We start from the raw sequence: 16,149 nt of genomic DNA, 5'->3' as shown, positions 1-16,149 counted from the left end.
AGAGAAATAGTGTGAACATAAGATCCAAGGCCAATACATGACAAATATACTGTCTCTCTGTCACTCTCAGAAAAGCATTACATTACATTACATATTACTTGTTAGACGCTTTTATCCAAAGCGACTTACATACTCAATACTGTGGGCAATCCCCACAGGAGCAATTTGGGGTGAAGTGTCTCAGGGACACAACGACATGCTGACTGCATTGGCGTTTGAACCTGTGCCCCCCTGATCCCAACACCAGCGCACTAGCCCACTGCGCCACAGCCTCCCCAGCACATTCCCTTTCCAATGCTGTAATGAAGAGGTAGTACCTGAGCTCCATCTAGTGCCTCAGAAAATAAATGCATCTCTTTAAAACCATGATGCTGGTGTACAATATCCATCATATACACCTTATGAGGATTCCTGACACAGTTTGAAACACTGACATATGAATTATACACACGCATCATTGATTTCTCTAAGCAACTACTATGGGTATGTAATCACAACAAATGGTTTAAAACAAAACATTTGAACAGTTTAAGATTCACTCTTAAGTAGCTTCTATCTATTTGAGGACTTTAGTATGGCCTTAACATATTTTGTAATTCTGTTAACCTTTATACAAAATGTGAAATGAAAATAAAAACTGGTAAAAACTGTTCAACAGCACATTTATAGAAAAAAAAATAGTAAAAAAACGATTGAAGATGAATCAGAATGGATTTTTTAGAAAACAGTCTTATGTAAGCAGTTTATTGGAACATATTCACTGTTGGCAATTTGTTTGGTACAACTAGCTACATTTAAAGTAGTTCAAGCTATTAACCCTACCTCTGTGCAGGTTATTATGTTCTTCAAGGGATGTATGCATATGAATTTAAATGTTGTCATGGCGCTTTTTCTTATTGAGACAGTCATTGACAAAAAATGGGTGGCCATGACTCATTAAAGACAGTGTTCTGATTGATTGGTGTTTAGTGTAAATGCTTCTATCAGCGCCATATCACTGTGTTAAAATAGTCTGTGGGTCACTCTGTCCTTCCTGACACTATATTAAAAAAACATTTAGGGTGTTTCTCAATGTCGAGTAAAGCTGCTCCAGAGCCACTATTTCAAGCATACTACGTCATCGAGTCCCGCCGAAGGACTGTTCCAATGTCCAGCATACTTGGAAATCCGGCGTACTTTGTTTGGAGAAATATCGAGGCTGCACATGTGTAGACTCCGCGGTCTTAAAATCCCCACAATGTTTTGCGCACGGACCAATTTCCCCAAATCTGTGGCGGAAAATGTAAGGCGGGGCCTCTCATATGAAGCACACTTGTTAGCCTGTTCCACTCTTCATTTTGCGAATGCCAGGAAGTATTCTTGCCTCGCTTCTGAAGCGAGACGCTCGGAAGACATGTGCTACCAAGCAAGCGTACTCGAGATTGAGAAACAGCCTTATATTACCCTGTTTACGACAACAATGTAAGTCACTTACGGTTAGGGGGTCCAGCTGCTTGGAACGCCTGATATGGTGCTTGTGTTGTGGGCCGAGAAAACACAGGAGGCTCCTCTCCAAAAACCACGATCATCACCTGAATCAGACCATACAGGTCCGACTGAGGCTGTAAGACAAACAGAGAGGCCATGTTTGTATTGAGCAAGACCACAAATGCAGAATGCTATTTCAAAGGATCAACAGGAAAGCAACTGCTGTACAGATTTGTACAGTTAGAGCCACATTATAGAGATTTAAAAAGTGTAAATAATGCAGTGAATCCTCAAAAACCTCTATAGCATCAGTACAATCTATATTTTCAACTTCTAAACATTTCATAACCAGTCCTTGCCTAAATAAATAGTCTATGATTAAAAATATTGAGACACTTACATGTTTCCACTCATGTAGATAAGGCAGGTAGATCTTGCCGTTGGCGTCGATGTGCTTGCCAGTTTTGATCATCATGGCACTGGTAGGTTTGACAAAGCATATGGGAGGGTTGTAGGGATATGTGTCCAGCAACCACAGACACACTGGGATGTTGTAGGTGTTTCCTGCAGGGGAGAAAAACACACACTATATTATAATTTGATTTCATTGTATGTTTTTAAAGTCTCAACATTCTCAGAACTTGACAAACGTTGTTATTTTGAGACACACTTATACGATGTCTAGTCTGGAGTAAATGCGTCTGAATGTGAAATTGTATACGTTATGCTAGTCAGATGCTTTCGTAAGCTGACACACAGAAGCATCTGCTACTTGATGAAAGTTTGTTTTTTTAAAGTTCGAGATAAATAGCAAGTTAGAGTGAGCACACCAGAGAGAAAGTAGGTGAGGGTATCAGACAAACTAAACAGAACTGACACCTATCTACGGCCACAAATAAACAATGTGTAATACGTTTTTTATAAAGAACTACATTTGTATTTAGAAAGCACTGTAAACATTCCTTACCTCTGTAGGTCACTGGAACAGTTCCTGTCAAGCTCAATAGGTCTCGTGTGGAGCCATCATTAAAAACTAAATAAAAGAAGATGACATGTCGATTAACGAAAACAATGTATATATTTGCCATCATATGAGCATACAATATATAACCACACAAAACCATGAGCCCTGTATAACTCGATTTACCATAAGCGTCCATCAACGGCTTCAAGTCCTTGTACTGGCTGATGACATTGGTTATCTCACGAACTGTCAGGTCCCTGTACTTGTATTGCTGGACAATAACAACAAAAAATGAAAGAGAAAAAGAAATGTATGTTAGTATACATCATTACATTTTAGACAGAATTGCTGACACGTAGGTAACTCATTCAGACGTAGTTGCCACAACTAATAAGTTATGTATTTTAATCCTAAAGTAATTTTGTGTGGTGTGTAGTAATTTATTTTGGTGTCCAAAATATTTTTTCTTTTGTTAGAGCTTAGTATAAGGAGTAAAAAAACTAAAATAGATTAGAGAACAGAGTGTTCAGAAAGTATAAGGATATCTGATATAAAATGATAGCCAATAAAGTCAGAAAATACACTGTAATATCTACTGGTGTATTAACTCAGAAAAGTCATAACATATGAAGTTTCGATATCCTAATTCTAGGATAATAATGCAGTGTGCTCTTCCATGGACAAGATCTTGGTATTTTGATTCATGACAAATAACAGTTTTATGGCCCTCTACCTGAAACTGTTTATTTCTTGAGTTGTTATTACAGAGATTATCATTGGACCACGGGGTCATAATAGCTCAGAGTTGTTTAGATATTTGTTTTCGAAAAAACCATAAGCTAAAGGCATATTATACATATGTATTTGTATTATTCCAGGGAAATGTGCAGCCTCAAAGCTAACACATCAATTGTTAGTTACACGCAATGCTTAATTTAATATGTAAATTGAATTTTAATGATGTACATTAACAAGCCTGAAACGTTACTTAGAATTGTCAACGATGGCTGACATTAAATATTTGTACATGATAGACACATTATAAATACTTAATACTAATCCTTATAACAGTGGTTTAAGTATTGCTCTGGCAACAGTTGATAAACAAGTATGCCTAGCAAATTGGATCAATGCTGTACAAGCGAAATTTAAGAGACACATAATATCATCCTGAAATATAGGAATGGTTGTTTATTGAAACGTTTGTATTAAACATATACGTGAGTGTAGCTAACGTTAGGTGGCTGTAGGATCTAGGTCAACACAATAATATGTACGAGGAATCTCAAATAATCCACATTATTATTTAAAGTACTGTAAATCGTCTGTTTATTAAGCAATACAGATCCTATTCCATATGACCAGGAAATGTGAACATGCTCAACGATAGTGTCCTGTTTGGTATCGGTAACATTTGCTAACGTGCTAACGTTTCTGTTGACCAGCAAGTGATGCAACACGTACCTTTAGCATTTTCTTCAGAACACCTTCGTTGACAACTGCCATGGTTTTCACTTTTTGTTTTCACCGCTATTGTTAATAAGTAAATTGAAAGAACGGATGGCTTCTAAGTAAGCTAGACTAACAGCAAGCACGCTAAGCTAGTACGACTAATGCTAGGCTAAAGTTAGCCCAGCCTCGGGCCCGACTACAATTAAGACAATGATTCGGTGTCTATAGAAAACCTTCTAGTCCAATACGAGTAATGTATCTGTTGTCAATGCGACAAGATGTAATAATTTGAGAAACTTTAGTAAACAGTTTATTAGGAGTTCTAAAATGAGACCGAAGAACAAATATCCGATAGAAAACAAAAGGAATTTCCGGTATTCCACCTGACTGTTTCCGGTACGCAAATCACGTAAACAGTAGACGAGTTGTTCTCAAGGCGTGGTCCTACTTAGGTGAGTTTCCTTCACACATTATAGGCTATATTAGTGCAAAAGCGTACTTAGTCATTATACAAACCATGCTGGAAAATAATATGAAATGTGTTGCCCCACAATAATACACACAGACATGTTTGATATGACTCTTTATTTACAGTAGCCTACCAGCATCAATCAATCACTTCTCACAACAGTTTGGGTTATTATAATTTCAATATACACTGGCTGGCTATGTGTGTGTTCTTTGGATTGTTACATTTTCTCTTCAATGGTCAAAAGCCGGAAACATTCGTGAATAAAAGCAAACAAACTGGGTGCAGTTATGGTACCGTTTATGAGCTGCTTCTTAAGAAATCTGGTGTTCAAACATAGGCCCTCAATATTATGTTAATTTGAAAAACAAATGATATGGTGCATACATCCACAACTAAACCCAGTCAGTATGTTTTAATCAGTTTACAGTCTAAATCATTGGAAAATATACATACATCATGTTATAATTCATTTGTATGAATTGTATGCATTTATTAACCGTAAACTAACAAATGGATACCATCTGACACTTTACACATTGAACACCTCATCACAGGCAACACACACAATACAAATATGGTTAAAATTCCACAAAGACTAACAGTTGGTGTCATGTTCTTGGAAAGGTAGATCATCTTCACCGGTTAAATCCAGATACATACTTCCATCGGTCTTTGAAAGCACCTCTGCTTGTCTGTGGAATTGCAGCCAACCTATATGGAACACATTATTCATTTTAGAGAGGCCTGAATCAGTCACAACAAATTCATAAACACGTTGAGAGAAGGAAATAGTTTTCAGCTCTACATTTAAGAGCAATGAACCTAGAGTGACATTGAACAGGTGTGGCCTGGATATGGATCTTTCGATCTGTGATAAACTCGTATCTAGGGCATAGGTAGTGTTGTTTTGAAACAACATGAAGACGAAGCTTCCTGCCTGTGTAAGCATAACTTACAAGGGGCTTGTTCGGGCTCTGGATGAGGCTGCATGCACACGGGAGGGAAGTCTCCAAATACGACAACCATCACCTGGAGTAGGCTCAGTAGGTCACATTCACCCTGATGGGAAAAAGGAAAAGTCAAACAAATGTAAGGATGTAATAACTCCATTATCCATCCATTTTGACATTCAGTATTTTCAAAGAAAACAAGATACAATTAAAATTCTCACACATTTCCAATCCTCCAGGTAAGGCAGCATGACTTCACCACTGTTGGAGATGTACTGTCCACCAATTAACATCATCTCATGTGTGGGTCTGACAAAACAGATGGGAGCAGTTTGTGGATAGCTTTCTTCAATCCACAGGCATACCGGGATGTTGTAGGTTTGGTCTTGTATTAAAAAAGGGGAAAATATATTTTTATCTTGTAGATTCTAAGAAATGTCATCATTATTTGTGATTCAAATTGATCAGTTCCCCCACTAAATTCCAGCTTATACTGTAGCTGTTTCATAGAGTTATACAAATGCAAAGTCATTGTTACCTTCAAACATGACAGGGATGGTTCCAGTTAGACTCATCAAGTTCTTTGTGGTGCCATCATTGTAAACTGTAAATAATGAAACCATGACTATAATTTACAGCACTTGTTGGAGTTTCATGTTAAATACATTCAACAACAGATTGTTAGGTTTAATTTATCTTCTTACCGTATCTATCCATCAAGGGTACAAGGCTTTTAAAGTGAGTCAATGCATCGTAGATTTCACGGGCCACATGTTTCCGTGGATACGTCTTCAAAATAAAAAGAATACAATGGGAGCACCATTACAAATATACATGGATTATTTATTTACTATTCAAATGTTAAGTTTGACTAAGAGATAATCATCTGTTGATCATTAATCTTACCTCAGGAAGCATTTGCTTAATTGAACGCTCGTTGTATGGCATGATTATGAAGAATCCAGTTTGAACATATCACTTTCTCTTGTATGCTTTTAATCGCCTACACTGTTATAACCCTCCACCCTGTTCGTCTTTGGTTCATGGGTTAGCCTTTGTCTTTTATGACTTCAGAAGCCAGTAAGAAAACAGCCCTGCAATTATGCAAAGCATGTGACCTTAAAAGCAACAACTAGGTTTCATGGCTTGAACAGCAATATAACAGTGACCACATTTAAAAATTATTATTATTAATCATGACAATTGCTAATTGTTTACAGTGCTTTATAAATACAAATGTAGTTCTTTATAAAAAACGTATTACACACTGTTTAGCGGAACCATGCTTGGTTGTTATTTGGATTTTGAAACTGTTGGATCACAGTTAATACATTTATGTGCTTTCCCTTGGTTTGCCTCACCTCTTTTCTCCCTTCTACCTAAGAAACCACTTCCTCATGTTGTTACAGTATAGTGTTTTGCAACAGTACAACGTTTGTGTAAACGCAACATTTATGATTGTTCTTTGAACCTTCATCACAGCTGTGCTTGCCAACATTGTGTAAACCAGTTATCACCTCACTTTTACACAAAGAACATATTTAGTTAGAACATGATTAAAGTTCTGCTGAGTTTATGCTAGATATAAGCTCCTTTATTATTACATTATTTGTCTTATACTCTGTACGATACACAAAGCAGCCTGCAGGTGGCAGCAAATCCCAAATGTAATATGACATGAGTTAGATGTTTGAGCGACCAAAGACACAGATTCATCTTGACATCTTTATTCCTGTCCTGCAATACACTTGCCACATATTCAAAGAGTAAATACATCTTAAATAGCTAAACAGTTTCACAAATTCTTTCCACACCTCCATCCACAGTTTGCAAGGGAGAAACAAGCCCTTGATCCCACTGTATCCTTGTGCAAAACTCCCAATGGTCCGTACAGTCTTTGTCATGCTCGCCAGGTTTTCTGACATGTATACTTGTGGTTTGCTGGCTGTAGTTTTCCTGTGGCAAAATGACGCCATTATTCTAATGAAACAGGAATTTGAATACATAGATTAGTGGAATTATATGTATTATCATGGATGCACTGTTTCAAGATTGACAGGGAGAGGACAAGCATACTACCAGGACTGTTGTTACAGGTTACAAATGCCACACTCGTTTTTTCCATCAAAAGGTTTGAGTACAATGGATGAAAAATAAAAGTTAGAACACAGCCAAAAGTGGGACCGAGGAACAACTCCTGCATTATTTTTGTTATGGTACATTTGAAACATGAGGCTCCTTTTAAACAATATCTAAAGCACATTCACAGTTCATGTATTTTCTCCACGCAGAGAAATGAACACTTAACTGATTAAAACAACTTGATCACTAACATCCACACAGAAACTAGACTGATCATATTTTTTTAAGCCATGATATGATGGAAAGAGTCACTTTAAAATGTACAAAATTAACTAGGTAGGAGATAAGCACTTTGATTTGTGCGTGATAAATGTTCAAATGTGTTTGGGGTTTGCAGAAACCTGCCTGTAGTGTCTGGATCTCTTTATGTTATCATACCAATTCTCTGAATTAAAAAATAATAATCTGGTTTTAAACCAACCATTTCTAGTAATCAACCTCACATGTTCCATTGTATTTGGAATGAAATTTCAGAAGACAACTTGGGTTATACTGGGCTCTTTAACTGTTGTTTTTCAGTCTTTTAAAACAGAATCACATTTAGACACACATCATTACAGAAAGCCCTCTTTTAAAACAAATTTAAAAAAACAGTGTAGTGTTTCCAGAGACTTGCCTTTCGAATTCTATACAGCGCATGTCTTGACTCAACTCACTTATATATTTTCTTCAGTTGCACACATCATCAAACAAACAAAACAATGCAGCTAACCGATCACAGAATCATCTAGATTCCTCTAGAGCTCGCTGCATACATGAGGTACAAACTAGCTAACAGATAAGGCAAAGTAAACACAGAGCAGTCTTTTTTTTCATTTAGGCAACAAATTAATGCAGTTGTGGAGAGCACAAGCTGGGTCAGTATTAAGAAACAAAGCGATGCACTCCCAAAACCAAATATCCATCACCTGTTACACACAATAGTCCCACATATACAGTAAATATGGTTCCGACATGATTAGCACCTGACCTGTTATTGTTCCGTTATAGAGCTGAGGTTGCAGAGAAAGATGAGCAGTTTGAGGATAGTATGGTGTGTGGAAATCTGAAGTTTGACTGAGGCAGGACATGTGCGTTACACTCTGCAAAGCATCCATAACCTAATTGTATAACTGTACAAGCGCAGGGTTTCCTCTTATTTCTACAGGAAACCTCTTCAGCTGTAGCAACTGGAGAGGTGACAAGAACTAGATTTTCATGCACAGTACCCCTCTGCCCTTCTAAACCAAAGGCTAACAAGAAGCAATGAGAGGTGGTTTATTCCCAATACTTTGTGTGAATTGGAAAGGAAAGAATCCTATTGCACCAGAACCTACGTGCACTAGCCAATACTATTATTTCATAAAGACTGTAGCGAAGGAAACATCTGCAGAGAGAGAAGGTGGTTGCATTCTGGAAATTCATTTATCTTTACATTCCAACTACATCAGGCAGGCCATGAAAACAAAAAGTCAAACCAGGTGCCATCTGGAATAAACACCCTCACATTGCTCTGTGACTTTCAAATTCTGCAAATCACAAATAAAATGTTCCATATCAAAAAGCTAGGCTAACTGTTAAAACAACAACAAAATTATAGTCATTCCCATGTCAGCCCCCGCCCACTGGATCCAGTATAGAAGAGACTACACAGCCATTCGAAGGGGGAAATCAAAAGGCAGGTAGAATGGGACGGGGGGGTTATTCATATGAGAGGTGTTTGGGCAACAGAACGTCCATTCCAGTCCTTTCCATGTTAGTCAGTCAGTCCTTCCAGTGGGCAGGCATTGGGGGGGGGGATTAGGCTTTCAAGGTGGGAGGAGGTCAGCAAGACCCCCATTAAGACCAGTGTTGAGACTGAAAACAATAAGTTAGCAGGAAATGTGTTGAGCTACCCAGCAGGACCACACTGGAGTTGACAAAGAGTCATTAGTGGTGTTGCTCACAAGTCCACGTGCGGACCAAGAAAAGGGGGCCGGAACCGTGCTAGTTCAGGTAGCCACATGGGCAACAGTCCAAATCCTCCTTATCCATGAAGGTCTACGGTTCAGTCAGCTCTGGTGGTTTCCTTGAGCGCTTTTGCTTCAATCATCCTCTTTTTGAAAAAAGTTTATATTTCATCATTGAGTTGTTTTTATCTTTCTATCTTTGTGTCCATGCTGCCACTACGCGCTGTAGCATTTCTCCTCAACGTGCAACAGTCAGCTGTGGAAGGAAATGACAAAAGGGGACAGATGTTAGTGCCATTTTTACATTTATACTCCTGGGGAAAAAGTTAAACTGAGTTGTAACATTGATCAGAATCAGAATGAAGTTTATTCCCAGGTACGTTTACACATACAAGGAATTTGCTTTGGTATCTGGTGGTGCGAACATAAACCATCTAGAAAAATAAGTTGCAAAGTAGGTACAAAAAGAAATATATAAGGATAATGCAAAATAATTAACTTTCAATGGGCACTCATTTGCATAAACAGACAAGTTCCAGTATAAGCATACCAATTTAGCGACTTCCCCTTTAACTTAACTGTCAGAGAAGAAAAATACATTTGTGTCTCACCTGCATCACGATACCACACAGCGACAGCTCATACAGTCCTGACCGCTCTCATCGGGGGGGTTCAGCTTCCTCAGCTTATGCTGTCTGATCTCCCTAACCAGCGTGTAGAAGGCGTCCTCTACTCCCTGTAGACACACAACACACAAAAGGTTATGTGGGCACTTTCAACGGTCAATTATGAGTGCACTGCATGCACCCCTTCCAACTGACAGCATGGCTCTTCGGTGTACTCATCCCCGAGAGGCCTGGCAACATCACCATGGCGACCCTGATATTTCAGACGTCGGAAATCATAATAGGTAAAAAGAAGTAATTCACGTCGTGCTTTGCAAACTCTTCTTTTTGACTGACACATTTCTGCAGGAACCATGATGAATGCAGGAGTCTGTACCTTCACTGTGTGTGACAGTGACTCAGACAGAGTGGGAGCTGTGCGGCAACTTGTCCTTATGAAGCCTTTCAAATACTGTAGCTGTTCTTAAGCCAAGGTAACCTGGCTATGAGTCATTGCCTGTGGGATAATAAAATATTTCCAGCTACACAAATCACATCATACTGCGGACATTTAGCTGCTTTTCACATGAAAATAGTTTACACGTACAAAATGTAAAAAATACAGGGCCCATACTAAAAAGCATACCGTGTTTAATAGAGTATTATAAGAGGGCTAATGTGCATTGAATGTGGGTTTCATGGCTTGTAAAGATGGGAGAAATATATGTTAAGTTCACAGGTAATTTGAAATATCAGAGATAGGGAGAAATAAAAGAAAGTGTGGTATTGTGGGAGTGTGCTTCTTGTTCACCGCCCACCTGTCGTGTTTTAGCAGAGGTCTCGATGTATGGGATGCCGTAGGAGCGGGCGAGTTCCTGGGCTTGCCTCGTGTCTACCGTGCGTGTCGGGAGGTCACATTTGTTTCCCACAAGCACCATGGGAACATCGTCCGAGTCCTTTACACGTTTGATCTGTTCTCTGTGAATTGCAGAAAGAGAAAAATGCCATAAGAACTTTGTCTGTTTTCCTATAACCCGCCCCAGCCCTGCACTCAGTCACAGGGACATCTGTGTAGTCTGGGGATCCTCCCTGCTTCATAAACAACAGCAGCCCCACCGCTGGAGAGCCAACCACCCGGGGAGCTCTAGGACCCTGAGGAGGAGCCGGGGCCCGCCGGTGCTGGGCTGTGCTGCACTGCTGAAGGAGGGAGGTGGAGGGGAGGGGAAGGGAGGGAGGGAGGGAGGGGGAGGAATGGACAACAGCATTACCTCATCACTACAGCAGCCAGCACCAAACGCCAGGCAGCCAGGGGGAACTGAGTGAGAGGAGTGGGTCAGATCAATCTATCAGCTCATTCTCCCCTAGCTCGAGTACAGCAGGATGCAGCACGCCCTGCCCATCTGCAGTCAACACGGCTAATGGTGTTTATGACCACATCAGTTGTTTTTTTGCTGATGAGGAAGGCACTTCAAGTCTAACAGATTGACTTCAAACACTAAAAGAAGATTTTATCCTAATACCCTGGTGCATATGGTTTAATACTGCGTCAATTAAAAAAGGAAAAAAAATCATACATTTCCCAATTGTTACACAGATACTATGCCACTATGTGCCAACAGTGAGGTGGACATTTTGCCAAGATGCCTCCGACTATTTTTTACTAGTAAGTCAGATCTTTAAAAATAGCTCAACCATGCCACCATCTTTTCAAGCATCCAATCCATGCAGGATTTCACAAGTCGCACAATGACTTTACAGTCAAATCAGCAGTTGTGTTACAGTTAAGCCAAAAAAAGCCAATGGCAGCAAGCCAAACCAGTGTTTGTGTGTGCAATAATAACACCAAATCTGTTGAGTTATATTCCGCCTCTTTTACCTGCCCCACGCACTGGGACGTGGGTGTCTAATGGGACGAGATGTGGCAAAGAGATAGGACACTGTCATCTCCAGCTGCAACCCCCCCCCCCCCCCCCCCCTTCTCCTTCCCTGTCCTTGAAAGTGCTACCTCTCCCTGCTCCTCTAATTGAGTCAGGATCGATTTCATTGGCATCGTGCTGTAATCCTCCAGTTGGGGGCTAAGCTTTCTTTAGCCGTGTTAAACGCTACAGCATGACATCACCCAACTACTGCAGAGAGCTGGCACACACACGTATACACACCCCTCTCTCTCCAGACCCCATGGGAGTCCCTGCAACACACACTGCATTTTCAAATACACAGAGCCTTAGAAGAGAACTAACAGGAATGATTTGGTGAGTCTGAACTCCACCCCGGCTGCTCTGTGATCTTTCCAGTAAATACACAGGTGATGGGGAAATGTTATCTTTAGGTACGGTTTTGGACTTCAATGATTATTAAAACAAGATAAAGAATACAGGTTACCAACATGTGTGTGTGTTAAAGAGTATCCAGTAGGTTGTAGCCGTGAATTACAATATATTTGCTATAATTTATCTTTATATAATATTGGTTACATTTATTTTTGTACATATTTACAAATGTTGGAGTTTTCAGTTGTTAGAGCAAGTGTATTTACAATATTTATTGGGTTTAAATTACATTTCAATATATAGAATGTATTATCTAGTTTCATTTATTTTAAGACATGTTTAATTAGATTGAAAGTTAAAGAAAATTCACAGCTAGAAAGCCACAGTTTAAAAAAATGAGGTTTCCAAAGTCAATGAGTAAGAGTGTTAAATAATGCCGATTTCAATATAGTTGTCATTATAACTTTGCCATCATCTTGCTGTTATTTATGCCATGATTGTTGGGGCCACTGCACCCCTACACCCTCCTATCTATGACGGACTCTTACACACCTGTACTGGTGAATGTCCTCAAAAGACTTGGTGTTGTTGATGGCGAAGACGCAGAGAAAGCCCTCCCCTGTCCTCATGTATTGATCCCTCATGGCGCTGTACTCCTCCTGACCTGCAGTGTCCAGGATGTCCAGCAGGCAGGTCTCTCCGTCAATCACAACCTGTTTCCTGTACGAGTCCTGCAGAAAAAAACGTTTCAAGTTGTGGTAAAAACATGCAAGTGAGCAAACTGTAACAAAAGTCAGACACAAAACGTGGTTCAGGTGGAATTTGAGGCAGCTGCGGGTCACTGAGGCTCTTGGCCACTCAGTGGTAAGTTGTGTCTGTATGTAAACATGCGTATCAACTGGAATGTGATATTAATTCTGTTAAATGCTCATCTAGAGATCAGAGGAGCAGGGTATCGGAGCCAATGTTTAGCCTTCCAACACACAGCCACAAAAACATGGAGTGCCGTCCCTTTGTTTGTTAGAGCATAGGGGCCAGGAATGCAAATACACAAAAAGGACATTGTCTGGCCAGAGGCAGGCGTGGTGAGAAAGAGAGGGAGAGAGTGGAGAAAAAGAGAGGACACCACATTCTCACTGACTTCCCTCTTCTCTTTGCAATGTCTACAATCTTTTTCTGTCAATATTTCTATGAAAATATAAGAATTACTGAAAGGCGGATGAAAGATTTCTTCAAAAAGAAAATTAGGGATGTCTACCCAGCTTGATTGTTAGGAGAATTACTACAGACATTCAATTATTTAAATTAAATTAACTTGATTTAGAGTGAGCTGTCCACTCCAGACAATATCGGTCAGCTAAGACCATGGGATTGGACATTTGTACAAAACATGTCACGCCTTCACTTTAATATGTAAAAAACTTGAGGCTAACCATACAATAATTAAATATTGGGGATCTGGATCCTTTCTTTTTACCAATACGATAGAGCGCGCGCGCCCCCCCCCCGGAATAATAATAATAATAATAATGTAAAAGGCAAAAGAGCGTCATACCTCTATGGTGGGATCATATTCATCCACAAAGTGGTTCTGGATGAGTTGGATGGTAAGTGCACTCTTGCCCACGCCTCCAGCTCCAACCACCACCAGCTTATACTCCGTCATCTTTGCCGCTGCTGCTCACCACACACACACCGCAGCTGGAGAGAGAAAAGGCAGAGAGGAAGGTGCAGGTTAGCACTCTGATAAGAAACAGAACAATAGACTTTCACAGACAAGTTATTCTATGTCACAGGACTGCCATAAGGTGGTCGACAACCATTGCTTAGCACTGAAGAGAAACATCAGTCAGGTTAGTGTGTGTGTTTTACAGTGTGCGTGTGTAGTGGGGGCTAAGGTTGGGACCCTCAAAGGGGAATGTGAAAAATGTGCTGAAGGTACTCAATGTTCCAATACTCTCGCGCTCAGTGTGAGCAGCAGAGAGGGTGTGTGTGAGAGGGAGAGAGGCGGCGAGGGAGAAGGGGCATGACACTTGCAGACTGGTCCTCATCACTCAGGCTTCACATTACAGATGCCTTCCTTTGAGGTCATGGTGACAGATGCCAGAGCAAAAATGATCAAATAAAAAAAAGATTTATAAAGTGAAATCTTTTTCAAAGGAGTCTGCAGAATCCTTTCAACAGTTGCTATTTACTTTTTACTTAACAAAGCTAGGCTATTTCTATGAGCAGTTTGTTAGTGTGCCTTGCTTCTTCCATAGGGATCAATCCATAGCAACAATAGCAACAGAACGAGAGGCCTAAAAGAGGATTTTATAACTCCAGGTGTGCCTGCAGTTGTCCCCTATGGACCCACTCAACCCACTTTACAGGTCTAGCTGATGTAACAGGCTGCCCTGACTATGAATCAAGGCATGTTATTAAAGAAACCTGTCAAAAAGTCTACAAGAAATATGGTAAACATGAATTTATGGACAGAACAGAAAGCAGATTGAGCTTAGTCCAAAAAACTATGGAAAATGTTTCTAACTAAAATGAATTAGCATTTAACATTTCACAGTTTTTAACATCCAAGAAACCTATTAATAAAAGCAGCTTTTGTTAAGTTAGTTTAGTGTAGTTGTGATGATGATGATGCAGCTCACAAGTCTTTGGTTTTTACCATCTCATAAAGTTCATCCAATTTTCCCAGAAAGTTCAGGCATGCTCAAAAATGTAGGACTTTTCAGATTATGCCAAAGATAGCATCACAATGTCAACTATCGAGTCAGCTGGAACCACACTTCGTGCATGGCCCATGCATAGAGACAGGGCAACACAAAGACACGCACACACTGATCCCCTGACATCACCTCCAACACTGCTGGACACTGAAATTCCAGGCATGTTGAGTCGACGGCTAGCAGAAGTCATATGGGTGTTTCCACTACATACAGTGGCAAAGTGTGACTCAGCTCGGTGCAATATTACCACAAGGTTACCAAATCTATGACCCTGAAATGACATGGTACCAGCGTAGACATGATGGCACATGATGAGTCACAGAGAGACATAAAGCTTAAATGGAAATGTTGCTAGCTAAAATACCATACAAGTCATGGTGGCTGTGACCAAAAGTATAGCTAACACACTGGAGGCCCTTAGCAACCACAGGAACCTCTTGTGGTTATTGCCTAAGTTTGACATCAGCAATGACTGGTCAAGATGATGTCATCACAGCGGTGTCATATCAGCGCTCAGAGGAAAATTACTAGAAACCCAGGAGGGGCATTTTAGTTTCACTTTCTGTTTGAAAGTAGTGACAAAAACAAAACAAAAACCTGACTTAAGACATTTTAAACGGACACTGTAAAAGCCACTTTCAACACAAATGTAAGTAATGATATTGGAACAATATTATCCCCGTTTTCTGGATCTGCATACACACCCAACACCCAAAGCAAACTTACATTTCTATTTCTTAAAAGTAGTATGGCTCATGACCGTAATTCTGAATAAAATAAGGTCACAGGGTTAAAAATCTTGGCTTGCTCATCGACAGTGTCTCACTTTGCTGAATGTTCCTGAAGTGAGATCAAGACGAAAATCACTAACCTGCCTCACCTGCTTGAGTGTGTTGTCAATCTGTCAGGATTTCATGAGCACCACGGGTCACATATGCTGTTTTATCTTCACCAGGGCAACAACTGTCATCCCCAACATTAAATGCGCTTTAGCTAGCTTAAGCAGAACACACACACACACACACACACACACACACACACACACACACACACACACACACACACACACGCACCTGGAGTGAATCTTTAACTTGTAGAAAAGGAGGTGACATGATGACAGTTTCCTGAAAGGACATCATGCAAAACATCCAAAAGCATAACGGGTANTACAACTGA

The 16,149-nt window shown here is 40.0% G+C and overlaps 3 protein-coding genes across 4 annotated transcripts in view; all 3 read right to left on the bottom strand.

The window, feature by feature from the left end:
* tsg101a (tumor susceptibility 101a) overlaps positions 1–4,277 on the bottom strand; it is an 8,509-nt gene extending 4,232 nt beyond the window's left edge. Inside the window, exons 1-5 of the mRNA XM_010774208.1 lie at positions 3,896–4,277; positions 2,615–2,702; positions 2,435–2,500; positions 1,868–2,031; positions 1,475–1,601 (exon numbers count right to left, since the gene is read on the bottom strand). Coding sequence (XP_010772510.1) covers positions 1,475–1,601; positions 1,868–2,031; positions 2,435–2,500; positions 2,615–2,702; positions 3,896–3,937 — 487 coding nt within the window. The 5' untranslated portion in view covers positions 3,938–4,277. The remainder of the gene's footprint in view (positions 1–1,474; positions 1,602–1,867; positions 2,032–2,434; positions 2,501–2,614; positions 2,703–3,895) is intronic.
* Positions 4,278–5,602: 1,325 nt separating this feature from the next.
* Positions 5,603–6,253, bottom strand: LOC104951944 (tumor susceptibility gene 101 protein). Its single transcript, XM_074112254.1, is given in 5 exon segments — positions 5,603–5,640; positions 5,643–5,690; positions 5,844–5,909; positions 6,010–6,094; positions 6,212–6,253. Coding segments are annotated over 5 exon segments (279 nt in total).
* Positions 6,254–7,176: 923 nt separating this feature from the next.
* The window catches only part of hrasa (HRas proto-oncogene, GTPase a), a 15,094-nt gene continuing 6,121 nt past the window's right edge, over positions 7,177–16,149 (bottom strand). Inside the window, exons 1-6 of one of the 2 annotated variants that reach the window (XM_010774152.1) lie at positions 15,854–15,968; positions 13,806–13,951; positions 12,803–12,981; positions 10,799–10,958; positions 9,987–10,111; positions 7,177–9,631 (exon numbers count right to left, since the gene is read on the bottom strand). In XM_010774152.1, the coding sequence (XP_010772454.1) occupies positions 9,992–10,111; positions 10,799–10,958; positions 12,803–12,981; positions 13,806–13,916 (570 nt within the window). In that variant the 5' untranslated portion in view covers positions 13,917–13,951; positions 15,854–15,968 and the 3' untranslated portion in view covers positions 7,177–9,631; positions 9,987–9,991. Of the gene's footprint in view, positions 9,632–9,986; positions 10,112–10,798; positions 10,959–12,802; positions 12,982–13,805; positions 13,952–15,853; positions 15,969–16,149 lie in introns of those variants that run through there. The other variant, XM_010774143.1, reaches the window with a different exon arrangement.

The sequence above is a fragment of the Notothenia coriiceps genome, unplaced genomic scaffold, assembly GCF_000735185.1.
Source record: "Notothenia coriiceps isolate Sejong01 unplaced genomic scaffold, NC01 NC01_scaffold00000339, whole genome shotgun sequence".
NCBI lineage: Eukaryota > Metazoa > Chordata > Actinopteri > Perciformes > Nototheniidae > Notothenia > Notothenia coriiceps.
This window is presented reverse-complemented; position numbering and strand designations above follow the sequence as displayed.